At 48.4% G+C, this 26,605-nt stretch overlaps 1 protein-coding gene and 1 long non-coding RNA gene across 6 annotated transcripts in view; both read left to right on the forward strand.

Annotated features, from left to right (window-relative positions):
• The window catches only part of ARHGAP1 (Rho GTPase activating protein 1), a 902,391-nt gene that overhangs the window by 625,726 nt on the left and 250,060 nt on the right, over positions 1-26,605 (forward strand). For all 4 annotated transcript variants that reach the window (XM_069623207.1, XM_069623205.1, XM_069623208.1 and 1 more), the window contains 2 exons: positions 9,090-9,197; positions 9,631-9,707. In XM_069623207.1, the coding sequence (XP_069479308.1) occupies positions 9,090-9,197; positions 9,631-9,707 (185 nt within the window). The remainder of the gene's footprint in view (positions 1-9,089; positions 9,198-9,630; positions 9,708-26,605) is intronic.
• LOC138503456 (uncharacterized) lies at positions 1,312-9,076 on the forward strand. 2 transcript variants are annotated; one of them, XR_011279639.1, is made up of 4 exons: positions 1,312-3,146; positions 3,468-4,504; positions 4,684-4,844; positions 4,977-9,076. It is a non-coding gene; the product is annotated as an uncharacterized lncRNA (long non-coding RNA). The 2 variants fall into 2 exon arrangements; XR_011279638.1 differs by having other exon boundaries at positions 1,312-4,504.

The following is a 26,605-nucleotide window of genomic DNA, read 5'->3' on the forward strand; positions in this document are numbered from 1 at the left end:
GAATACCTAACCTTGACAATACAATTGTTGAAACCTTTAAAGGCATGATCCAGTAAAAAATGTTATTGTATCTACGGGTCGGCCATGTTTTTTTTAAGCCTAAGTGGCTCGATTTTAGAAAAATTTCCTATGGACCTTACCCGAGTTTTCGTCCATTAAACGCACGCGAAAACGGGCACCTGGGCGCTGCCATTTTGTGATCCTATCATTTCCCCCACCGCCCTGGCTGACCTGCTTTTGCGGCACTAAATCAAATCCCCCGCCCTGAGCCTGTCATCAGCAGACGCGTACCGCCCATTTCCCAACACCAAAGCACGTCTCGTGTCAACAATCGCTGCGCCTCAGCTAATGACGTGTCGCCATGGAAATGGCAGGACGCCTCTTTCCTCAATAAGTATAAACAGACCGTTTCACAACACACAGCAGCAGATTTTCGATTCCATTCCTCTCCCTGTGTTACTTTGAGTATTCTGTGACCCGTTTCTGTGCTCTGGTCAGCTACCTTTGCCGCTTGTAGCCCGTGTGAACACCTGTACCATCTCTATAAATTATTGTACTTTGTTTACCACACAATGGCTACAATAATGCCCTACATGTACGAGCCCGAGTATACCGAGGAGGAACTACTGGAAAGGGAAGCACGCGAAAACGATGGTGATTCGGACAACAGTTGGGAGGACGATTCAACAGATGAAGCGCCTGGGCCTAGTCGCATGGACGGCGTCTCCACCTGGTGCACATGCAATCGGTGCGAGCTAATGCCAACCGAGGACAAGAACTGCTGCTGCCGAGAAAACTCGGGATGCCTGGCCTACATTTCGGAAGGCGAGCCACAACCGCAATGCATCACCAAGCTGCCAGACTTCAGGGCAGCCTGCCTCACACGGGCCGTTTTGAGAATAATGATGGTGCTTATGCACGAACTTCGCGCAACTGTTCGTCCTCGTAATCCGAGTAACGAGTAAGTATACTCTGCTTGTCATGCCACTCCTATTTCATGGTCTTCTACTATATCCAAAATTATATATTCATCTCATAGTAACGCATGAAAGTCGTTCAATAGTGTGCATTGTCTAGATAGCATTTGTCCGTGCTGAATGCCATTAGTTACAAGAATTGTCATTGACAACAAACGCTTATTAACCTTTTAAGTGCCAAGGAGAGATATCCCGCCCTTGGGATTACCTCCACAGTGCCAAGGACGAGATAGCTCGTCCTTGGCACTGAAGGGGTTAATTAAGGAGAAAATGTTAGAAAGTATTGAGTGTTGCAATACCGAAATCACCAAAAAGGGCTTGGCACTGGGGGGGGGGGACTTATCTTGGTCATTTAAAAACAGTTTGTTTCATTCCTTTTCACAGGTGGTACAGGCTGGTGGCCTATCGTTCCTTTACATGGTGGCTCCACGGGAGGCTTGGACACCGCGTTCGAAGAGTGATACCCGCCTGTGCCGTTCGTGCCATAAGAGAAACGTTCCCGAGTGACAGCGGTCAGTACAGGGGATTTTCTCTCGCTGTGCTGCAACCTGATCTGTATAATCTTTAAAGTCTTGTATTTTTGTGTCATGAAAATAAGTTACAAAATAAAACGTTTCGATTTTTTAAATGAATCAAGTGTGTCTCCATTCAAGGATGGACGTCAGACATCTGTGCGCCGAATTGGTGAACGTTATGGTCACTGTGAAGCATGGTGGTCACTATCTATCTAAGCTAAAATAAAATATTCTCGATAATGCGTGCACTAAATAACACTTGTTCGAAGTCTTTCAGTAGGTTATGTCTCTATAAAAGCCACACATATATTTATAATATCAATCAACATTGGATTATACTGGCCTTAGGTCCAGGGTCCTGACCACTATAATACACTGGTTGAAGTGTGGGTCTGTGCTCACAAGAATCTCCGGTATGTGGCATTTGTTTTTGATAGGCAACGATATACTGCAGTAGAGGGCAAGGGGTCTCCATTCAGCAGTCTTCCTGTGCCTTATCTGCACGCCCCAGGCCCCTCCATCCCACCCACCCTCTATCAAAGGAGGTGCGCGCCAGTGGATGCGCGCTGTCAGGGGCGCGAAAGGCAAAGGTGCTAAACTACATGTACACTTGAAAAGGTATCCCACGCCAAGGGGCCATCGGTCACATGGCCTCCTCAGACACAGTGTCTCCATGCAGGCCTCCCCTTCAAGCAGGCCGCCCCCCTAATACCACGACATACATACGTCATTCATTCACAAACACACCCCAGTTTCTAATACTTTAAAAACCACTCGATATGTCTCATGAGAACATCTTTGTGCTTTGCAAGTCAACTCCTGAACGTGCTACCTGGGAACCACTGAGATCTATGCTAATCTGCTCGTCGTCGTGCTATCCGTGAACTTCTGTGACCGCTTCGAGCATACCCATCAGTGGGCTACCTGTGGCCATCCACCTATTCTCGCGCAACATACTGCTCTGCTTGCTGAATCCAACTGTTTGTTGGTCAAGGTAAGGCCATGTATCCTGGTCATATTTCGCAGATTTTTAAATTTCTATCTATTTGCGAGTAGAGTTCCCAATAGTGCTATGTTCATTGGTCTCATTGCTATTGACTTGAATTTCCATTGCTATGCTATCAATAGATCTATTTATTTTCATCTGTGTCAATTGTCATCGAATTGCATCCTTCGGGGGTCCAGTCTATAATGTAAGCATGTTTCCTTCTCGTGCAAGACAGAACATCCAAGGGACGAGTCACATGTTCAGAGTTTAGTATAGAGTTTTGCATCAAATCTTTATTCATGAATATTGTATAATAATGTCGATATTTACTTTTCAGATTTGTCAACAATGCCTGCCTGTTCGATTAGCGGTTGCCCTTCGAAGACCCATGCGAAATCCGAAGGCACTACAATGCATGTGTTCCCGAAAACTGTTGATCGAATCAGAGAATGGGTCAGACATTGCGGATATCCACTGGATGAGCTTGAAAGTAGAGTTCAACAAGTCTTACAGGACAAGAGGGGTGATCGATAACGCATCTGCAGCCTGCACTTTTCCTCGGACATGTACGCCACATCTTGGGTAACAAAGAAGAATAAACAGCGAACGACACGGAAATTGCTCGCAAACGCTATTCCCACTCTATTCGTCCACATTCCGCCTCTGGTGAGTCAAGTGTCCGGATTTAGCTTTAGGCCTTGCGGCAGTGTGTAGGTAGCCTAATGGATTAATTGATATTTTAGGTGTTGTATCCCTTGTAATACTTTCGATATTGATATGAGTGTATAGCTTTTTGAATGACATTTTTCAATAAATTCTTTTTCGATTTCATAACCCACAAACGAAATGTATATATATGGGAACAGGGAACTGCGCTATATTGCACATTTTTCAAGTATTCTGTCGCCTTACATGGCTATTTTTAATATTGGCATTTCAATATCAATCAATAATTTACCTTTACAACTTCTTGACTCTCCCTTCAAGCTGAAGCAAGAACATTCTACATCCTTGACGTGCTCGCAGTTATCAACCACTTCTAGCGCGTATCAGGTAATCTTGCTACGCTACTCCGCTAAAGACTTGTTTTATGCGTGTCAAGTAATAGTTTTATTCTATCGTGTAACTATTTTTTCGAATGTTTGGTTAGTGCTTTCCAATTGATATACACCTTAGTTACCGTCCACTTGTGTGTTTTCAGTTATAATTAGTGGTATCCATGCTAATGCAAGTACTGTCTTTCAGGGAGATGCTGAAGCGTCCGCCACATCTACAACATTTCTAGATGTTCCTCACCAGCAGGAGGTATGGATACTGACAGCTCCATCGAGCATCATCATCAGAACTGTAATACTTGTCGTTTTATTGTTCTACGCAATGTTTCATTCGTGGTTAGCCATTGATATGTACCAGTGCTGTCGACCCCAAGTGTGTGTTATGTTTTCAATATTGTAATCCTTACTAATGCGAGTACTATGTTTCAGGCAGTTGATGGCGCGTCAACCCCTGCACTTGATGCAGAGCCTGACATTCAAGTGATTCCAGGGGAAGTGGAAGCGGAACCTTGCGTATACGAATCGGCGCAACAGCTTTCGGAAGTGCGCACTACATTTGCAACATCCATAGATATTCTTCAGCAGCACGAGGTATGGATACTGACAGCTCCATCATGCGTGATCATATAACGTGAATACATTTGCTAGACTTTCTTCCCTATTAACGCAATTGCTGTGTTTCAGGGAGACGACGGAGCTTCCACTACAATCACAACATCCCATTTAGATGCAGATGTAAAGGAATCGGTGAAATCAGTCGTTGAAATCTGCATATTTTGAGTTTCCTTTATTGTTTTAGACAATGCATCATTTGTGGTTATCTCTTTATATGTACCTGTGCCGTCGACGCCAAGTGTGTGTTATGTTGCAAATATAGAAAACCATACTAATGCAAGTACTGTGTTTCAGGGAGATGCTGATGCCTCCGCTCCAATACAACCATTCATGTCAGTCCATGCGGAGCCAGAGGTATGGATACGGACAGTTCCATCGAACTACATCATCACTGGTCGAATACTTGTCGTTTGATTTTTCCAAACAATGTTTAAATCGTGTTTGGCTATTGAGATGTACCTGTGTGTTCGTCCTCACGTGTGTTTTATGCTAACAATATTTTGATACATAGTAATGAAAGTACTATGTTTCAGGGAGTCGATGGAGCCTCATTCCGTGCTGTCTATGCGGATACAGAAAATATAGTCGTTGCAGCGCAAGAGGAAGGGAGGACATGCGGAAACGAATCGGAGCTACACAAGCAGATGATGAAGGTGGAGTCAAAAAAGTTGCAAAGAAAAGAAACCAAAAAAAGGTTAGTCACAAACAGTTCATAACTTTTCAAAAATGTTTGTGCTGGGGACTATTATATGTTTTTTTCCAGTCAATTGGACTATACTTTATCTTGTGTTTAAACTGAACATCCCTTTTCCAATCTCTCCTCTAGTTACCCGTGGGTGTCAGAACTATACATACACAGACAGTGAAGCGAATGAGAGATGTTGCTTGCCAGACCATGTACATTATGGAGGAACTATTCATTGAGGCGCAGCGTGTTCAGGCTTGAGATGCTCCTGTGCAATGGCCAGAAACTGAATTTGTTGAGTTTGGAGAATACAGCAAAGTTGCATTGGACCATTGATACAGTGAGACCGCACAACCGCATATTGAAGATCAATTCACACAATCTACACCCGCCAAAAAATTGCCACCCAAAAACCTGTCGACATTGTAGTGTTCTCCCATTAATGCTGAAGTAACAGATGTTGAAATGACTGAGAATGAACCAGCAGCATCCATCGACGCATCAGAACTTGATATCAGCGATATTACTTTCCAATGTGTTGAAATCTCCACAACGTCACAGGCCGAAACAACGTTGACGCCGGATGACAATCTAAGGAAAGAGAGCAAATACATTGTATTTGACAGTTGTTTGATGGATATTATAAGTATGCTGAAATGTGGGCATTCCGTTAGAGGGAAAGTATGTGGGAAGCCATTGAAGAATGTGACTCGTCAAATAAAAGGCAGTAACGTCAAAATAAAGGCCGCCTGTAGAATAAATCATATGTTCTCATGGTCTGCACAACCGATGCTGGGGAAAATACCAGCAGGCAATCTACTGTGTGCAGCTGCATCAATTTTTAGTGGCTCCAGTTTTAGAAAGTTAGAGGCTTTCTTTCAGTTTGTGGGACTCCATTTCATTTCTAAAACGCAGTACTACAAATACCAACATGATTATCTGTTTCCGGCCATTAGTGATGCTTGGAAAATTGAACAATTGTCTCTAGCAAGTGCATTCGAAGGGAAACGATTCAGGCTAGCCGGCGATGGACAGTGCGACAGCCCTGGATTTTCTGCCAAGTACTGCACCTACCACTTTCAGGACATGGATAGTAAGAAAATTGTGAGTTTGTTGGTCGTGCAGGTGTCACAGTGTACATCCTCAGTGGCCATGGAGAAACTAGGATTTATAAAATCAGTGCAAGATCTACAATCAAGGGGAATGGACATCGAACTCATAGCCACGGACAGACACGTTTCAATTGCCAAGACAATGAGAGAGCAGTTCCCAAATATTAATCATCAATTTGACGTATGGCATCTTGCTAAATCAATCAGTAAGAAAATCTCGGCTGCATGAAAAAAGAAAGGTTTTGAAAGTATTTTGCAGTGGTCCCAGTCTATCACAAACCATCTTTGGTGGAGCTCAAAAACTTGTGAAGGGTCAGTGGAAATACTACTTGAAAAATGGCAGTCACTGATGCACCACTGTACCAACGTTCACCGCTGGTCAGAAAACCAACATTTCAACCAATGTGAACATGGGCCATTGTCCCCAGAGGAGGCAAGGAAGAAGAAGTGGTTGATTCCATCTTCACCGACACACAAAGCCATTGAGAAGATTGTTTTCGACAAAACTCTAGCAAAAGATTTGAGAGGACTGACAGAATTCTGTCACACAGGAGGTTTGGAGGTGTTCCACAATATGTGCCTCAAGTACAGACCAAAGCGCTTGCATTTTAGCTATCGGGGCATGAAACATTGCACTCTACTAGCGGTCTTGGCCCATAACAGCAATGTCGGACGTGAACAATCTAGGACTAGGGGTAAAGTAAGGATGCCTCGCTACAATAAGCGCTTTTCAAAACGAACAAAGCAATGGGTGATCCAACCAGTCTATGATGAAATGCAGTTCGACTTTGTGAAAGGCCTTATTGTTGCCGTGTTAGAGAAGCACAGATATGGAATTTTGGACGTTTCTGTGCAGAGCAGTGATGCGTTGCCACCGAACATTGCAACTGTGCCATGTCCACCCAAAGGGGAGCTTTTCTAAAATGGAGCCACTTAGGCTTAAAAAAACATGGCCGACCCGTAGGGACAATAACATTTTTTACCGGATCATGCCTTTAACTTGTGGAAACTACATAAAGGAGCGGTTGTGTGTGCCTAATTGTGATTCCCAAAGGAGGCCTGAACTCTAACCTTCAATTTCATATGGGAATACAATTGAACCCAAGTCTTGAAACCTACACTAAGATGGGGCTGTGTTCGCCTTATTGTGATTCCTAAAGCAAGGCTGAACTCTATTCATTGCTTTAAGAAAGCTTACCTTTCATTTCTAAAAATGTAAAGTGTATAAAATATTGAATAAGAGAACAAGCATCGCCCAAGCCAAGAGTCTCCCCATAGTACCAATGAAACCAGCCTTTTCCAGAGTTTTAAAAGTAATCTAACTGTACTGTGAAGTTGATACCAGTTCATTGGCTTAAGATACAAGGGTGCAACCATTATCTGAAGCTAAGAGTGGCACCAATGCTTCTGTGTAATTATTTAGGCTGATAACTGGCAGAAAGGTGCAGGCAAACTTGCGGAAGGGAAACTGGCTTGACACAACCTGTAGTGCCAGAAACTGTGGAAGACGGAGAGAAGGGAGTCCTAAAGGCAAATATTGTGGCAGAGAGATAAGAGACAAAGAGACTGCCCCTTTTGAAGAGTTATTCAGGGGAAGAGTGCCTTGCCTACTTGAAGGTTTTGAAGTACTTTGAAGTATATCTTGTCGCAGCCTATGTACTGAAGCTGTGGTGGTATATCTGGTTGTCAGTGGATGCAACACTGTAGTAGGCTAAACAAAGTGTAATACTGTGAGACAAAGATGACTGTTCTAATAGTGAATCAAGTAGAAGTGAAGTTGTTGAAGTGGAAGCAACAGCACTAAGAAGTCATTCTGACATATATGCCATTGTGAAGTCTAAAACTGTTAATCAAGAATGGTATATTACCGGCAGTTATAAATATTGCATTTCTTTTCTAACTGTGGCAAGTCTTCCTGTAGAGGTGACAACGCATTGTGGCTGGGCTTACCTTTGGTGCGATTTGGTGGAAGTGGAAAGTTGATATTTCACCAAGGAGAAGAAAGTTATCATTGGAACTTTGGTTAACAAACGTTTACATTGGGCCCCATTACGAGTATGGTGGTCCGGAAACAAGTGTGCTGGTAAGCTTACCGGCACCCTTGTTTCCGGGCCGCCACACTGCAAGTCTGCCTGTGGGGGCCGCTGCGCCCGACAGGTCTGACCCTGTCGGGCGCAGTGGCCCCGTAGGCAGAGTTATCATGGAAGCACTGGCACCGTTGGCAACAGTGCTGGTGCTTCCGAGTCCCCATTCCCCCGTTTGACTTCCCGCTCTGCCGAGACTTGTAATGGTGGCGGATCCGATGTTAGGACACAGCGGAAACCCGCCGGTAGCACTGGCGCATTACCGCTGTACTCGTACTGATGCTCATTGACTTTGAAATATCAAGAACTGATTTGAGACATCTCTTACTTTGGTTGAACACTAACAGAACTGACCTTGAATCCTGGGGAAGGGGAATCACCCATGACATTAAAAGGTTATTCAGAGACTGTGAATGTTGTTAATGTTATGTTGTATTGCCATAGATTTTCTTTGTGTATTTGTTTCTTAGTGTGAGAGCCAGTTATCCTGTGTTAATGTTTTCCCATAGCTTTGGTTAGGCAGGGAAATCCTCAGCAGCGTAGGGATAGTGAGGAATTTTGAATATTTTCTTTAAAAATCAAATGGCATAGGTTGACAAATCAACAAACTGTTGTCCGCCTTTGCATTAGTGGCCCCTCAAAGCTGTCACAAGAGAGGGTTAGAGCAGCAGTAAGTGCATAGCATATTTAGTCTACATATCAGTCCACAGACCAGAGTGGAGTTGAATACTGTGTAATCAGTGAGATGAGAGTTTGGAGATTAGTGCCTTAACCTAAAGAACGCAACACGTCTTTCAAGATGTTGGCAGGTGACTGGTATAATGTTTGAGTTCTACTTAAAAGTTCATAAGTGCTGGGTTGAAGTCCCGCTTTATCTCTTAACAGCCTGTATGCTGATGGGCAATGGCTTGTTAGGGCTGTAGTTATTGCTGAAGTGCACACTCTTGACCTGAGTCTTGCACTAAGGTTTAGGTATTGCTTTGATCCACTGGCTGGCTGTTAAAATGGGGACCACATGGAGGTGCAATGTCTGATAACTGTTTCCTCTCTACCATCAGATATGATGAGTATTTGCGTTCAATGTTGAAGGCCCCTCCCGTGTCTCCGAAACCCACGCCACCTCGACCACCTTTGCCAAACCAGCAGTTTGGGATCTCTCTCCAACAGTAAGTATTCTAGCATATGTGCCTCAGTCCCCTCCCTCTAAATTCCTTTCCCTGTTTTTGACCTTTGCCTTTTCTCTGCCCTCATTTGAGCTCTCCCTCTGGTGCCCTCTTTATGGCTTATTCTTGCCCATCACCCTTGCATTACTCCCTTCTCATTTGCTCTTCCCTTTGTCTTCCCTTGCCATACTGTTACCTCTCTTGTAGCCTCCCTCTGGTCATCTGGGTTCTGTCCCCTTCAATATGCTCATGTCTGCATTCATTTATACTGCCCTACATTAGCCCTTTTGACACTCTTGTATCTGTAATCCTCCTGCCCCGCTTTTCCATCTCTTGGTACTATCCTACTGCCCACCATACTTAACTCCTTTACCCCTCTTAGTGTCTTCTCACCTATGACTCAGTGTTGCATTTCACTGTCTTGCTTGCCCCACAGGCTTCGAGAGAAGAGTGCCAATCAGGAGAAGGTGCCTCTTGTTGTCAGGGAGACCATCTCCTTCCTGCAGGAGCATGGTGAGTACTGACCTCTGATGCCCAGAATCAAGAACTGGCCTACAGTGAAGAGTACTTGCTTCCCAATGACACAAATCAGCATAACAGCATGGCACAGCCCTACCCACTTCGAGGGCAACACCGGACCTAGCACATTCCTCATCTCCACTCTTCAGCTGCCAAGCACCCAATTAACTGGCTTGGTCTGGCCACACCGCAATTCCAGTTCAGCTTACTTGCATGATCCCCAGTGTTGCGAAGGTGTTCCAACAGCCCTCTGGTGAGGAGGTGAAGAGGCTTATTCTGAGTGAGAGAGTATTGATCTAATTTGGTGGAAACGCTGTTCTTCCAATCGCCAATTGTAGGAGAGCGGTCAGGCTTCATTCTTAGGAGAAGGGCTGTTACAACAGTAAAATTAGTTATTTCCACATACACAATGAAACGGACCAACCAGAATGTACAGTAAAGAATATTGCTGGATGGTTAAAAACACTGCCAAATACATTCATATACGTAGGGCATTGGGTCCACTTTGCTCCATGACACTTAATAGGGGATTCTACTGTAATAGGCAAGTACTAGGCCTATATAAGCCTAGAAAGAAGGGAAGACGGGGATAAGACTGAAAGCGAGCGTCCCCAGATAGCACGACCCTCCCCGCAATGAGAGGCAGTAATGGACTCTCCCAAAATGGGAATAAGGCTAGGACCAAGTGCGGGTGAGCTTAACAGAAGTTTTATCTAAGTCAAATAGGGCATGCAAAGAACTCTGCAAACTCCGAGAGCGCTCTGTCTGACAATCGCAAAGACAGGCGTTTATATTTACAAAAAGTGTCATAGGCACCTACACACTATAGGGGGCACATGTACATGGGGATTGGGTGGCGTCGACTAACTATATGTGCAGCTGTGATGCGTTGCTTCATGGTTGGTGGACATTGCCGGGTGTCAACGTGGGGTGGGCAGGTCAGCTGGGCTCCTCCGGGAGGTGCTGTTAGGCCAGGCGTGGTCAGTGTCATTGATGGAAGTCTTTCTTGGCTTTCTGCCCTAATGGCCATGCACACCCCATTCATTCAATGCTGCAATGTCAGTTGTCCTGTAAATCCTACAATATGTTATTCTACCGGTTAATACAACACAGGAGGAATGCACATTAGGTGGAATGCTTTGACGATACATCAATACATGGTTACTGTTTTCCTGTTGACTAGGTATCATGGGCCATGGGGTCGGGTCTCGGGGCATGGGGTAAGCTGTCCGAACTTTAGGTCTTGTGAGAAGTAATGACAGATGCTTTTACACAATGTTGGTGCAATATTAGGTGTCTTATTGTACAAGCGTCATTAATCTGGGGTGACCTGGTGGGTCATGGGACCTATGAGGGGGCACCTCTGGCCTTTGGTTATGGCCGGGTTTTGCTGCTGGTCTGTAAATAATTCAGGTGGCTGGTCGTGGCCATGTGAGCTGCGGGGGAACATGAATGCTTGAAGCGGCTCCAGCCGAATTGGGGGAGGTGAGGCGGTGTAGCTGGGGCCTTTGCTTTCTCTGGCAGATTTCAATGGGAGGGGAGGGGAAGTGACAGTGGATATGCCCATGATGATACTCTTCTCGTATGCTGCAAATTATATTGAAAACAAAGGGATTTGTATAAAGTATAATGCTTATTGATTTTCTAAAGGGTTATACATCTATATTCTTTGCACCGTTACATAGTCATTTCAAAACATGTTAACTATACCAACATTTCTATTAATCACTACAGGGTAAGTATATGCAAAAATAGCAGCTCTTGCATTATATGGTAAAAACGATACGTGAGGTAGCATTAGGGTTGGTGGAGCACGCAGGAGCAACAGACCAATATGGTTGACAGCAGTAATACACATTAAACTCGGCCATTCACATTTCACGGCATTCTATGTATCTCTTTAAACAATTTACATGAGCTCACAATACTGTCGTGCTTGTGCTCCTTTGCACTCTAGCATCAGGGTAGTCATGACATAAGGACTTGGTATCACACTCTTTACATTACCCCTAGAGAAGCACATAGTAGGAGGCCAGGGGCACTGAGTGTGTGCATATACCTGAGAGGGTTTGAGTATCGTGACCATGTTGTCACACCATACCACATTCTCCTATTCTTACAGTGTTTGTAGATTTTTGACAAGGGGGTCGTGCAGAAGGAATATCATTGTAATGCAATATATATTCAGTTTCTTGGTATAAGGTCGAGGCTTTTGTTTCATCGAGGACAATTTACAGTTATTTTCCAAGCCAGCCCCGCTACCCGGGTCACGCCGAGGATAATGATGCACTGCGGAAGGTGAAAGATACAATGTTTGCTCTAACACTAGCTCATGTCCGACTGTTCGTGGGAACGGGTTTTCAGCGGATCTGCCAGGGAGCGGAGGCAACAGGGCTAGGCGAGGACTCTCTGAAGGTGGGGGCCGTGCTGCAGCGCACAGGGAATCATGTCTTAAGATGGCGTTCTGGTTTTCAAAATGGGTTCCATGACCTAGCCTGATACAGTACGTTTGGTCAATGTGTCGGCCAGTGGTCCACCCGCCACCTGGGCCCTGGTGGCAGGGGGTCCCCTGACGAGTCATGGACATCACAAGGAGGGGACTGCAGGGGAGGGGGATCTCTTTGACCTGTCCTCCCATACAGAACAATATAGGAAACAGGCAGGAAGCAAAATTTGAATTGCAGTACTGGGCCTGAATAAGGCCCAGCTCACCTTTAGAAACAAGTACACATTGTAAACATCAGTGGTTACTGTAACGCCACAATTTGCTGGGAGGACTGGGAGAACATCAGTGATTTATTCTACTAAAATCTATGAAAAATCACTTGTAGCTTCTAAAAATTAGTCTTTGTTCTCAAACGGCTCCCATAGAAAACAATGGGGCCAAATGCTGCAGTCATAGGGACAAGTCTGATAGGTTCCCCTTTATTCCCACAGGTCCTGAAGGGGGGGGGGGCAATCAGCCATAGGGTAAGCCATAGAACAATCCCCCACCTGTTAGAGTTCCAGCCCAAAGCTTGAGAACCAGCAGGCCAAGAAATGTTGGTTGCAGAGAGAGAAAAAAGCCCACTACAGCCAATGGAGATAAAAGTTTGAGAAGTGTTAAGACTGAATGCTTATGAGGATTCTAGCGCTACTTTTTAGGACCCCCTAAACCTTTTGCTTTTTATCCTTCATTTTCTTTTTTTGTTAAATCATTGCCTTATTTAGCCGGAGGGATTTATCCAGTAGCCCTCCAGCCTTTCATAACCTGTTTTACTGTACTTAAGATATAACATAGTATAGTTATAATTGTTCTTTCAAAACGCGCTAAATACCGGAGACCTGTTTCTAAGCACGAGACCGGGATTCAAACCTGTTTTGCTGTGCGTTGTCTTGCTTCCAAGACACATGCGTTGTCTCTGATCTATCCTCCCAGCCTAAAGGATGTTTGCCCTTGGGCGATTATAGCACCCTACATTGGTTTTAGGGTGTAGGTTGGTGGCAGTTTTACTTTAGTTTCGGCTCCACGCCATTTTGCCGCATTGCTAGTAAGTGCAATTTGCCTTTTTGGTAGCCATTGGGATACAAATGTTTTCTTTTAAAATCCTGCTCTCTGCCATTTTGAATTTTCGGGCTTCCTTTTTTCATGGCAACCAGAAAGTATGCTCGTTTTTACCATGTGGGCTTTTTGCGAGCCCACATGCCAGCCTCCATGTTGGTTCTAATGGGTTTAGCCTAATGCATGTCACTGTACTCTCCCTCTTTGTCTTCTGGCATTTTGACCCCAATCCCCTCTACTGATTGGGTGACTGGCATTTGGCAAGTCCTTTTTGCTCCCTGGTCTCTGAATCATTCTCTTGGCTGTTTGCTCTACAACTTAGAACATATCTGCAGTCCTGCTGAAGGAGTTTTTCCGCTGATTTCTGTCGGTTTTTTGCCCAATACTCACACTTTGCCTTATTGGCTGAGTGCAGTAGTTTGGGCATTTATACCTGATTGAGTTTTCTGCTCATGGGACTATAGTCTGAACTTCCTATTCTCTTGCTGCCCCCCATTGTGAACTCGGTTGAGACTTCAATGGTGGATCTATTTTCTGGGCAGTTTCCTGCCGTTTATTACCACGTCCTCCTGCCTTGGTGCGTGAAGCTTCTACACTACTGCTGCTTGAAAGAGTGCGGGGGCCACAACACCTAGCATCATCTGCTCTTTGGGATGTCCAAGGGTGCCCACAGCTGTTATCTCCATTTTGGGATCATTTTCTGCTGGGTTGCCTGCCTTTTTTTCCATCGAACCACCAGATCCCACGTTACGAGTTCATTCATCTTCCCAGAGACTTTCTCTGCTGGTTCTCTGCTCCTGGCTAAATGGTCCTCATCGTGGGAAGACTGACTGTTCCTTTCCTTAATTGTGGAAGGCATTGAGTCTGGGTTTAAGCGTCTGGGCACCATATGCAGCAAACTGCACCTGAGAAAGAAGCCTGTAATTAGCTGGGTTGTTTTGCCATGTTGGATACATTTTTGCGAAAACGTCCAAACTGAGAACTTACCCTTGGGTGCTGAGGTGAGCGATTATTCCTGATGCTCACCCTCAAAGGTCCATCTGGTCTGGGTTTGAGATTCTTCTGAGGCAAGTATAAACTGTGTTTTCCATTGACTTTCATTGGGGGTGTTCCTGCTTTGCTGCAGCTTCTCCTGTAGCTTCTGGTTTGGCAACTGACCTTTTGTGAATTGTACTGGTAATTGCTACCCCAGTGTATCCCAATGTTTGTGGAAGTATTGTACTGGGAGTAGAAATTGTTTTCCATCCACTAGCCTTGTGTTATTATGTGTACTAATGTATTTAAATACTATGTCCTAGCAGGCCTGAATAAATGTGATGTGTCAAGATTGGCCTTGAGGGCCTTTATGGCTATTTTACCGGTAGGTTAAAATGTTTGGTTCCCTTCTCGGCTGACCCCTTGCATGTGTGTTAGTTCCTGACACTGACAGCCCCCGGTCTAGGACCTACCACACAACGGGTGTGGGTTGTGTCTATACGACAAAGTGCTTAAATGTGCAGGCGACACTGTGCTTAAATGTGCAGCCCTGTAGAGGGTTTTACTTGCTTTCTTAGGTTGGGTGGTTCCCTTTCCCCCCCGCAGCCCTCCTTGTGTAACTGTTGACCATTGCACATGCACATAATGAGCAATTGTGAGCATCGATGGAGACCACTTAAAGTGTCTGTTCGGTGCAGCTTGACGCTGTGAGGTCACTAAAGGGTCCTTTCCTCGAATCACGGATGGTAGCGACTGAGGCAGAGTGGTGAGATGGTGACACAATGTCGTACCTGGTGGCCTAAAGTCCAGGGAGCAGAGGTGTACGAGAAGAGTAGGGGTGTGCTGAAAAACCCCCTGACCTACAGCACCACCCCGCTCATCTCTTTCTGCCTGCATCTTGACTGTGTCTCTTCTCGGTGTGGGAGCATTGGATGGGTGGGTGGAAACCCTGAATCCACGACATCAGGAAGGTGAGGTGAGGAGTAATATGTAGGAGGGCCAACAGACAGCCGAGGGTGTGGGGTGATGGTTCTCAGCCAGTATTGCTAGCTCTGCTGGTGTCTCAGTGAGAGCCCCCTTCTTGCCTGAGCTCATTAGTTCCCTCCCAAGTGCACTGCCTAAGAGCAGTAGACAGCAGTTGAATCCTTTTGGGAGTTGGTGGTCGGTAACTAATGTGCAACTGCATTGGCGCAGTTCTATTTTAAAGTTTCATTAATTTCAGGGGGCGCTAGAGAGCCCGACGAAATGGCAGTGGGTCTGTGAAGCTCTCCAGCACCCGTGCACATCCGGACGTTTATCCTGCTGTCTCCTGCTTTGCTTTAGCAATTTCTTGACGTGTACTGGTGCCCTGCTGCATCAAGCCCCTTTTGGGAGGAAACTGCAGTGATTAGGAACTGCAGTGACGGGGGACACTGAAGGTCGACGGTGGCAGTGAGCGGCCACATGGAGCGGAGGAGGGGCAACCCAGCTGCAAGCAGAGTGCGGTGAGGGGAGCCAAGGCGAGGAAGAGGCGGGTGCTTGCAGGCGGCGGGGGACGCTTGGCCCGCTAGGCAGTGGGGAGGTGTTGCCCCGGACTCGCCGGCTGTTTGTGATCCTGCGGAGACGGTCCCGCTTCAGGGCCGGGCTGAGAGGCTCGAGCGTGGCTCGCTGCGGTCAGTGTGATTGGCCTACGGGGAGCTGCTGCCTTGACTGGGGGTGGAGGTTGCCCGACCTCAGAGAGCAAAAGAAGACGGCTGGTGTGGTGTGCGACGGAGCAGAGGGCCCCGAGGACGTCCCTGCCCCGAATCTGGATGTTTAAGCTGCAGCGCTACCCTGGGGGCATTCGGGCTGTGTGTGGTGGCCGCGGTCAGGGGAGCGTGGTGGTCGGGGGCAGTGCGTGGAGTTCTAGCGGCAGAGTTGCGGCCCGCGCGCCCCCGAAGAGCCTGGTGAGTGTACAAGGGAGCCAGGCCAGGAGGACAATACTAGCCTAGTGCTGCCAGGGACCTGAGAGCGGTGCTGGGCACGCTGGAAACGTGGTCTGAGGCTGGTGAGTCCCCCTCCCCCATTCCCCCTTGGAGATTTGGTGCTATGCTGTGGGGGGTCCGGTGGAGAATCTGGGCCCGCCTGAAACTGTGAGATCGGTGGTAGGCTGCGAGCCGTGCCGGAGTTAAACACCCACAAAAAGCCCCCCACCTCGGAAGCGGCCCCTGTCTGCTAGTGAGGCCGGGGAGGTTGGCCTGTGCAGCTTTAGTATAATCGCTGTGCTCCATCCAACTGACGAGCGGCTTTCTCGACATAGCTGCTCTACCATCGTGGGCAGCAGGAGTCTGGTGGCATTGTCACCCCTGTGCTATCCGCGCCTACAGGCGCTGGTGGGTCCTGGCACATGGGTGGGCGAGAGGGATTTGGCTTGGAGTGCAGTGCAGTGGAGGGCGGCTGCAACGGTGGGCAGGCTCTACAGTCCGGGAGTGCTGTGTGGTGCCTGTCTTCCCCCCCGCCCCCCTACCTGCACTAATCTATGCATTATGTCAAAATCAGGCAAAGGGGGCAAACGGCAATCCAAGCTGCATTTTGAAATATCAGCTCAGGCCAAAAACAGTGGGGCGATGGCAGACTTATCCGAACCGCACACCTCGGAGTCAGATACGGACCCTACCTCAGCGTTTCAAGACATCAAGGTCATGTTCACACAACTGCAATCTGGGATACAATCTCTTGATGGGAAGCTGGACACGTTGACCTGTAAAGTTGACGATATGCAAGTCCGCTTGGATAAGCACAGGGAGAGACTTGATGAGGCGGAAGGACGGATATCCGGGGTTGAGGTTTTGGCAGTCTCGGGAGAAATGGCTGGAGTGACGAGGGCCCTGAAAGAGCTCAAGGAGAAGCAGGAGGATCTCGAATCGAGGTCGAGAAGAAATTATATTAGAATTGTTGGCTTGGCTGAATCGGTGGACCAAAGAGACATGGCGGCTGTGGTGGAGGGAATACTGAAGGAGGCGCTGGGTCTGGAGGGGTTCTCTCCGATGTGTTGTGAAGAGGGCACACCGAATCCCTAGTGGGAGGAAACCGATCCCTGGAGCCTCGCCGAGGCCATTGATAGCTCGCCTATTGAATTATCGGGACAGAGACCCTGCGCTCCGTAAGGCGAGGGAGAAAGGGACTGTCGCCTACAAAGGAGATACTATCAAGCTTTTCCCCGATTTCTCAGATAAAGTGCAGGCAGCCAGGAGGACATTTCTTGATGTGAAAAAGCGAATGAGGGACAGAAATTTGAAGTGCGCAATGCTTTATCCGGCTAAGCTCCGTGTGGAGCACAATGGCAGGTCACTCTTTTTTTCAGACCCGTGAAGAAACCACATCCTTTCTTGATATGCTGCCGGGGGCACCTGGACAGCAGGCCAACGATGCCTGAAATACTGGGGCATGAAAGTATTTGCTCTCCGGGCAAGAAGTTGGTCAGGAGGCTCAGCTTGTTTACCTGCGCAGGAGTCGGATTATCCAGTGCGGTGTGCTGGAGGGTCGGGCTTGTAGCTGCCCTGGGCCCGAAAACTGGTTGAAAGTTTGAGGGGGGCAACTGGGTGGCCGGAATGTTGGGGTGTCTGGCACGTGAGGGGGGGCTTTTCACCAGGAGACCCACCTGATGGTGGATTTGGAGTCTAGGTTTGGCAAAAGCTCGGGGTGCCATAGGTATTTCTCCTCCTACTCTTCATATTCAAGAGGGGTTTGTATCTTGGTGCATAGTTCGGTGGGTTTCCGGCTAACTAAATTGCTGAGGGACCCGGAGGGCCGGAAGCTCATAGTGCAGGGAGTTATTCAGGGGAGGTTGTATACGCTGATCTGCTACTATGGCCCTAATCGGGACACGACGGAGTCACTGGAGTGGGTGGAGAGGCAGTTAGGGGTTATCCCCGAAGGGGAAATTGTGTAGGCAGGGGATTTCAATTTGTTGCTGGACCTGGTTCGGGATCGGGTGGGGGGTGCTCTGCGCTTGAGTAGTAGGAGCTCTGCTAGAGTCCGGGGCATGTTGGAGGTGTGGGGGCTTGAAGATGTATGGAGGGTGAGGAATCCGGCAGCTAATCAATTCACACATTACTCTGCCCCGCACAATTCGGCTGCACGATTAGACTTCTTCCTGGTGTCCGAGGGGCTCATGGGGCAGACAGTGGGGGTTGAAATTCTGGCCCGTACTCTTTCTGATCATGCCCTGGTTTTATTAAGCATCCGGCTAAGGGGGCGGGCGGAGATGAAGCCCCCGTGGAGATTCAGGAGTGACGAGCTCACAGACAGTGTTTAGGGAAGAATCTGAGAACACCATAGATAGATATTTTGAGGTGAACGAGGGCTCGGTATCCTTGATGGGCACCCTGTGGGAAGGGTTTAAATGTGTAATAAGGGGGGAGTGCATAGCCAAGGAAGCGGGAATATTGAGGAGGATACGCAAGGATTTGGCTGAGAAGGGGGAGTCAATACGCGCCTTGCAGGAGGCGGCTCTCACCCCAAATAGGGCTCAGCAAGGAGACATTGTTATTGTTATTTTGCATTTATATAGCGCCTTATATACCATTGGTATGGTCTGAAGACTCTGGTAGGTTGAACGCATTTGGGAACCGAAGTTCAGATCAGTAGAGAGAGTAGAGAGAGTCAGAAGGTGCATGTGAGCACCGGGTATGTGTGCAGCTGGTTGGTATTCGTGTAATAGCTGCTTCCTAGCGGTAGGTGTGGTGGTTGAGAGATCAGGAGTATGTGTTCGTTCTGGCAGGATTTATCCAGACTGGATGTGGCTGCGTTAGGCCTGAGGAGAATGCCTGGCTGGGGGGTGTATAACCAGCAGTGTTTACTTGGAGTGATGTGGAGTGTGTGGCGGATGTTGGTATGAGAACAGTTACACCGAATGGTGTCATAGTATCGCTGTGTTCTAGTTGAGTCGTGATGTAAAGGAGAGAGTAAGCATGGTGGTATGATATGATGGGTTATATGCTCTTTCAAACGTTCTCTGCATTCCAAGCCATACTGTATACGTCACGCAATTCTATGTGCTCCAGTCCGTTCCACGCACTCCTATCCACTCCGTGCACCTCAGTCTGCTCCACTCATGCATTCCAGGCCGCCCCGCGCATTCAAGCCCGCCCTGCGCGCTCCAGTCCACCCGCATACTCCAGTCTGCCCCAGGCATGCGCTCTTGTCTGCCCCAGGCATGATCTCTTGTCTGCCCCAGGCATGCGCTCTTGTCTGCCCCAGGAATGCGCTCTTGTCTGCCCCACGCAAGCACTCCTGTCTACCCCATGGTCTACGCATTCAGTAGCTCTACGTACTCTTCCATTCTACGCACTCGTCAGTACTGGATGCAATCTGTGCTCGTTCGTTCTACGTACCCATCCACTCTACGTAACACGTCCGTTTGCTCCAGGCACTCGTTTGCTTCAGGCACTCATCCGCTTTATGCCCTCACACGTACTAAGCATTCACCTGTTTTACGCACTCACCCCCTCTACGCACTCACCCCCTCTACACCACTTTTTTCATAGGCACTCATTCGCTCATATGCACTTGTCTGTTCTATATATTTGCTGGCCCTACCCACTAGTCTGTTCTATGTAGTCGTCCACTCTAAACATTCTTCCGATCAGCTCATCCATTACGCTCTGCTCGTCCATCCGTTCCCCGCACTCTGCATGCATTCCGCATTCATCCGTTCTACATGCTTATCCGTTCTACGCACTCACCCGGTCTGTGTAACTCATCTGCTCTAGGCGTTTGTCCGCTTTATCCCCTGGCATGCACTCCACCTTCATCTGCTCTACGCAATCACCCACCCTACGCAATCGCCTGTTCCCCGCACTCATCCGCTCCATGCACTCGTGCTTTTCACGCATTCAACAGCAATATCCTGTTCCATATATTCATCTCTACACTCATCTGTTCTATACCTTCATCCTCTCTGTACCCTCATCCTCCCTGTACCCTCATCCGCTCTATATACTCACCCGCTCTATACGCTCGTCCGCTCTATACGCTCGTCTGCTCTATACATTCGCCAGGTCTACATTCATCTGCTCCAGCGATCTACACACTCTCCGCACTTCCGTACTCATCCGCAATCCACACTCATGCGCTCTACATACTAATTTCACGCTCTAGCCCAGCGAGAGGTGAAATATGTGTGGGATAGGTCGGCCCCTCGGAAATACGGCAAGGGACAGGCTCCGGGGTGTTCGCTTGCCAGAGCCACACGACTGAGTGGTCCGGGGAGCAGGGTGGCAGTAATCACGGACGAGGGGGGGGCGGGCCATTTTGAGGATGAGGCGATAGTCCGCGAGTTTCAAACATTCTATAGTCGTCTGTATGCTACCCAGTCACGCGCTGCACAGGAAGACATCGACGCTTACCTCGACCATGTGGGATTGTATTGCTGCTCGGAGGGGCAGAGGGAGTGGTTGAATAGGCCGCTGACGTTGGAGGAGGTGGTGAAGGCCATAAAGACACTGCCAACTGGGAAATCTCCGGGTCCGGATGGGTTCACGGGTGAATTTTATAAGTTCTGTGTCGAGAGGCTGGCACCACATCTGCTGCGGGTATACCAGGAAGCAGTATCTATGGGTCGGCTGCCAGAGTCCCTTCGGGAGGCTCTGGTGCTTGTGTTGCTGAAACTAGGGAAGCACGGGGGATTGCTCCTCATATCGCTCATTAATATGGACAATAAGATCTTTGCCAGTATGTTGGCGTCTTGTCTGGTGCCGCTGATCCCGACGCTGGTCAGGGCTGACCAGGCAGGTTTTATTCCTGGGGTGTCGACGTCGTTCGGGTTGAGGAGGATGTTCGGGTTGATGGCCGCCTTGCCGAGAAATGATCCGGTGGCTGCGGTGTTATTAGACGCCACTAAGGCGTTCGATTCTATACAGTGGTCGTTCCTGGTCCTGCGTAGACTGGGTTTTGGGGGCGGGTGTTTCCTTTCCCTGTTGTCACTGTTATACGAACAACCGGTAGCACGAGTTAGGGTGAATGGGCAGATGCCTGAATTAATTCCGCTTGAAAGGGGGACGCGCCAGGGGTGCCCTCCATCGCCTCGCCGAACAGGTGAGGGAGTTAAACATGCACCAGGGAATTCAGCTACACACCCACAAGGTGGTGATTTCGCTATATGCGGACGATATGGTTCTGTTCATTTGGCACCCAGAGGTCAATCTTGACCCGGTCATGGTGGATGTTCAACAGTTCGGGGAGCTGTCGAGGCTCAAGGTGAATGCTAGCAAGTCGGTCATATTCCCGTTGACGGACAGGTTGGACCGGTTTCAGGATATGTGGGGGTTCCAGTGGGATATGCTCAGAACCCGTTATCTGGGGATCACACTAGCCAGAGATGAGGAGGTGTAGCGCAGTAACTACGGAGAAGCACTTGCCGGTCAAATTGGCACTGCAGAGATGGAACTCGCTCCCGCTCAATTTGTACAGGAGGGTTTCTGTTATCAAGATGTCTAGTCTTCCCAAGCTTCTCTGTGTTTCTCATTGTTCCCATAAAAATACCCAAGAAATACTTCAGAGACCTCAGATCGCTGGTGACACAGTTAATTTGGTCTGGTAAACAGGCACGGGTCTCGTGGGATAAGATCACTGCACCTGTAAGGGATGGAGGCCTGGCCCTGCCTGAATTAGAATTATATTATAATGCAGCCCAAGCCAGTTATCTTAGATATTGGTATGGGATGGCTGCTGAACATAGACATGTCGAGGTAGAGCTGTCGATTGCATCTCTGGCGTTGCTTCGTTCGGTTATTCTGACTGCCCAGCTCCGCCCGAGGGTGCCCCAAAATCTGGTGGAGTTGACGTGCAGTGCCTGGTCCCTGTTGGAACGTACACCCGGGGGTGGGGTTCTTTATTCACCGGAGCTCCCAGTCACATTTATTCTGGGGGTCACTCTGACCAGCGAAGTGGGCTATGTAGCTTTGATGAATCGGTTGGGAGTCACCAAATTCGGGGACCTGTTCCCGAACGGGGGGTTCATCTCCATTAATCAGCTGAGGGGTAGAGGGGCCCTCTCGGCGTTGGACTTGTTCCTGTACTTCAGGCTTCGGGTGGCACTGCAGCGGCTGTTCCCGTCTTTTCCTGAGCAACCCCAGATAGCAGGGGTGTTAGACAAGGTGATAGGGGGGGAGCCTGGATCGGAGGATGTTCTCGATGTTATATGCAGGAGCTTTGAAAAGCAGGCCATTGGCTGCGACGTCGCCGCGGGTGAAGTGGGAAAAGGCGCTGGGTATGGAAATATCCAAGGGCACGTGGGAATACTGCTGCGAGATGACCAGAAAGGGTGCGATCAATACTAATTTTAAACTCATTCACTTTCAATGTTTGCATCAATACTATTATTCTCCAGGTCAGCTGCACCGGTACTTTCCTCAGAGATCCGGGGCCTGTATTAGATGTGGATGTGAGTCTGCAGGGTTTCTTCGTGTGGCATGGGAGTGCGAGATGCTTCATTACTTCTGGGAGGGGGTGTTCGAGGTGATTGGGGAAATTGTAGGTCGGCGATTTGCTCCGGATCCTGTGATGGGCTTGTTGGGGTACACTGCACAGGTACCGAAAGAAACTCCGAAATTGACAAGCCTTCTACTGATCCTGACCAAACGCAGGGTAGCCATGGGATGGGGCAGGAAGCGGGCCCCAACGATTGCCCAATGGTCCCAGGACATCCTGTATTGCAATGATATGGAGACAAGATGGAGTGTGATTCAGGGGAGGGGTTGGGGGGGACAGGCAGATGTGGGACGGGTATACGGTATATCTTCTTAAGCAATCGGGGGGGGGGGGAGAGGAATCTTGCTCTTCGCAAGAATTCCTGAGTTAGCCCCCGCTGAGATTGGGGGCTCACGAACCACTTGACATCCAACATGCTCATGCAATCCTGGACAATCTGAAATGTTAAGATGGGGATAGGGGATGTGCCAAGCTACGGCCCTCTGGAACTGTTATCATAGCCTCTTTGGTCTTGTCGCCCCAATGATAGCATATGACCTTCATTAATGGACGATTTCTTCCTTTGGTTGATTACCCTGGTTCGTTTTAATGTGCTATGGTTAGCACCTGTGCTATGTCGTGGGGGGGTGGGAGAGTGCGAGGGTGGGTAGGGTAATTGTTGAGAGTTGTTGCCTTTACAAAATGCTAATAAAGAAAGTTTTCCAAAGAAAGTTTCATTAATTTCATGTGGCTACAACAATCAGCCACTGTTTAAATGGTGTATATTTGAGAAGCAAAGGTGGTAGTTTCCATCAAGGGGGCATTTTATCAGACAACCTGAAAAAGTGATAGTTTCCCCTGATACAGTTGTAGCGGGGCAAGGGGTTACAAGGCTGAAGACCGTGCTTCTGGGCCGGCCAAACAAGGCCCAGAGAACTAAGGCTGGCTCCTGTCTTCAGCCTGCGCAGCCGTTCACCATCCATCTGGAGGAGCAGGAGCTCCCCCAGCACTGCAGGAGCAGTGCCCACCTCTACCATTGGGACCGGATCATCTGCCGCTTATTTAGGTAAGCCCCTGGGCTTGCTGCACACTCTGCAGTAACAAATTGTGCTTGGCGCAACGATTGCCATGAAATAGTGCTGATTTCAGCATTTAACATTTTATTGCATCGTGAAGCCCCTCACCGGAGCTCAACAGCTGATATTGTTGGACACCTTCTATAGCACCAGCCATCGCCATTACAAACCATGAGGTTTGCACAGTACAAGATGGCCGACCATCGACCTACACAGGCCCTCCCTGCCTAGCTTCATCCTGCTGCACCACTATTGGTTGGAGCATCCTTCTTTGCACCAATCGCGAGCCGGCAGGCGTTTAGCCGGCCCAGAAGCACGAAGGCCCAGAGAACTAAGGCTGGCTCCTGTCTTCAGCCTGCGCAGCCTTCCTCGCCGTTTTATGTCCAAGTTCGCCCCCACCATCACTCCCATGAACATATGACTCTGCCACGCCGATCTTGACGGTATGCACTGCCGCCGCCGCCGGTCCACCGTTACGATCCTGCAACAGTAAGACATTTTTTCAAATTGTATACTTGCTCCACCCTCACCTTTCCCAGATATTGCACCCGCGCTTTCCTTTGCTGCAACCGCATGTGTGTACCCCCACAACTGTAATCCTTGATACCTGTTTTTATTCACATGTACTTGTTGTGTATGCTCGCACACTCCCCACTTGCACACAGTGGCCGCTCCCTGCACTATTAGGCACAGCTGTCCACTATCTGTATCGATCCCGTTATTCTCAAGCCCTCCTATTTACGTTGCCTCCTGTGCTACGGCATCGCGGTTAACTGTCCATACTCTCAACACTGCATGTCACTACTTCATTCTTCCAGCACACCTGATTAGCCGTATCCTGGCTTTACTTATGCCCACTGCTAACGTGTCGCTGCTGCATTTGTAACTATTGAGCAGCTACTGCTCCATACTGCCTGTGTTATTGCCTCTCTCATGCCCACTGCTAACATGTCGCCGCTGCATTTGTAACTAGTGAGCAGCTACTGCTCCATACTGCCCGTGTTATTGCCTCTCTCATGCCCACTGATAACGTGTCGCTGCTGTATTTGTAACTATTGAGCAGCTACTGCTCCATATTGCCTGTGTTATTGCCTCTCGCATGCTAACATGTCGCCGCTGCATTTGTGACCACTGATCCACCTTGCCTGAGCGCCTTGAGGCCCATGACCTTCTACCTGCCACCATTTGCGCATTAGCCCCTCCTCGCCACCCAAGTACACTTCTACCTACGCAACAATGCTCACCTGTTCTCTCTCCCTTGCTATCCTGCGCCACTGTTCACTTGTCTATTAGCTTAGACTGCCAGCCTAGTTAACCCTCATATAACAGTACCGCCTATCAACCGACTGGGCACTGTACTCTGGCAACCCGTCACCCCTGTCACATTTGTTACTATGGTTGATCAGTGCACTCCCACTGTTTCTACCGACAGCGCTTTGTGCCTCACCCTCAATCTATTAGCTTTGCTAGGACCATTCCTATTCTGCAGCAACATCCTACTGGCAGCCTCGTCACTGACCTGCCCACACGCGCACCCCTCATTCTCCAGCGTGCCACAACTCTTTAACTAGCTTGTATCCCACCCCACACACTCCTTGCCTAAGTGTCACTGTGTGCTCCATACGGCAGCAAAACCCCACTCTGGCCACAGCTGCTCTTCCCACCAACCCCTACCTCAACTCCCCTTCCCATTGGCTTGAACATTTTGCATCCAAACCAACTCCCAACCAACCATGCATTGGGCCCTTGAGGAACTCCAGACTAGGATCTAGACTACCCCATGCTTCCTACCGCCACACTAATATTAACCAGCAGACTATCCAATCTTATCCAGAGTTAATAGCCTTCACCCCTCACCACTTACCCACACCCATAGTGGGCACTAATCCTGGTGCGAGTACCCAACCCCATACCCCCACAGAACCCCTCAAGGCTGCACTGATCAATACTAGATCACTTTCAGTACACGCACTAGATGTGTCTGACCTTATCACAACTCAAGACCTTGATTTCATAGCTGTTACTGAAACCTGGCTCCATGCAGCTTCAGGCCCACTTCTATCCCTAGCGATCCCTGAAGGTTATAACATTATTAAAAGTGATCACAACACTGGCCAATCGAATGGAGGTGGCATTGCCTTTATACATAAAAATACAATCAGTCTTCGCCTCTCCTCTGCCTCCCAAATGAGCTCAGCTGAACTACTCACTGTGAAGCTTGCCATCACCCCAAATCAGTCCATTACACTCCACCTTATCTATAGACCCCCTGGTACTTTATCCACGTTCGCTGAGGATCGCTCATGCATCCTTGCTGATAACACCAAGACTAAGTCCCAAATTATCGTACTTGGCGACTTCAGCCTAGGATACCAAGACCCTAATGATACCTCAGCCCACGACATCAACAACCTGCTACTTAATTTATGCTTCACACAACAGGCCAACATGCCAACACACTCTAAGGGTAGGATTCTCGACTGGATAGTCAACTTAAACTGTGACACTAACATTGTATCTAACCAACCATGTGCATGGACAGACAACCACCTCATCACCTTCAGCATCCCCACTAAAATCATCCTCTCTACCCCTGATATCGCACCTGCTACTGCCACAAGGAACAAGCGTAACATAACCTGCGCTAAACTACTCCCACTCATCCTCCATGCTCTCAACAATCTTTCCCTCTCATGCTCTGAACCTACTGCCCTGGTAGACATGTACAATCAGACCATGCTGAAAGCCTTCGACCTCATTGCACCTACCAAACTTAGAAAACCTAAACCACAGGCCCACCCCAACTCATGGTTTACGCCACAGCTGAGAACCCTTCGCAAAGAAAAAAAAGCCTTGAATCACGCTGGAAA

The sequence above is a fragment of the Ambystoma mexicanum genome, chromosome 11 (genome assembly GCF_040938575.1).
Source record: "Ambystoma mexicanum isolate Mex_15411 chromosome 11, UKY_AmexF1_1, whole genome shotgun sequence".
In the NCBI taxonomy this organism is placed as follows: Eukaryota; Metazoa; Chordata; class Amphibia; order Caudata; family Ambystomatidae; genus Ambystoma; species Ambystoma mexicanum.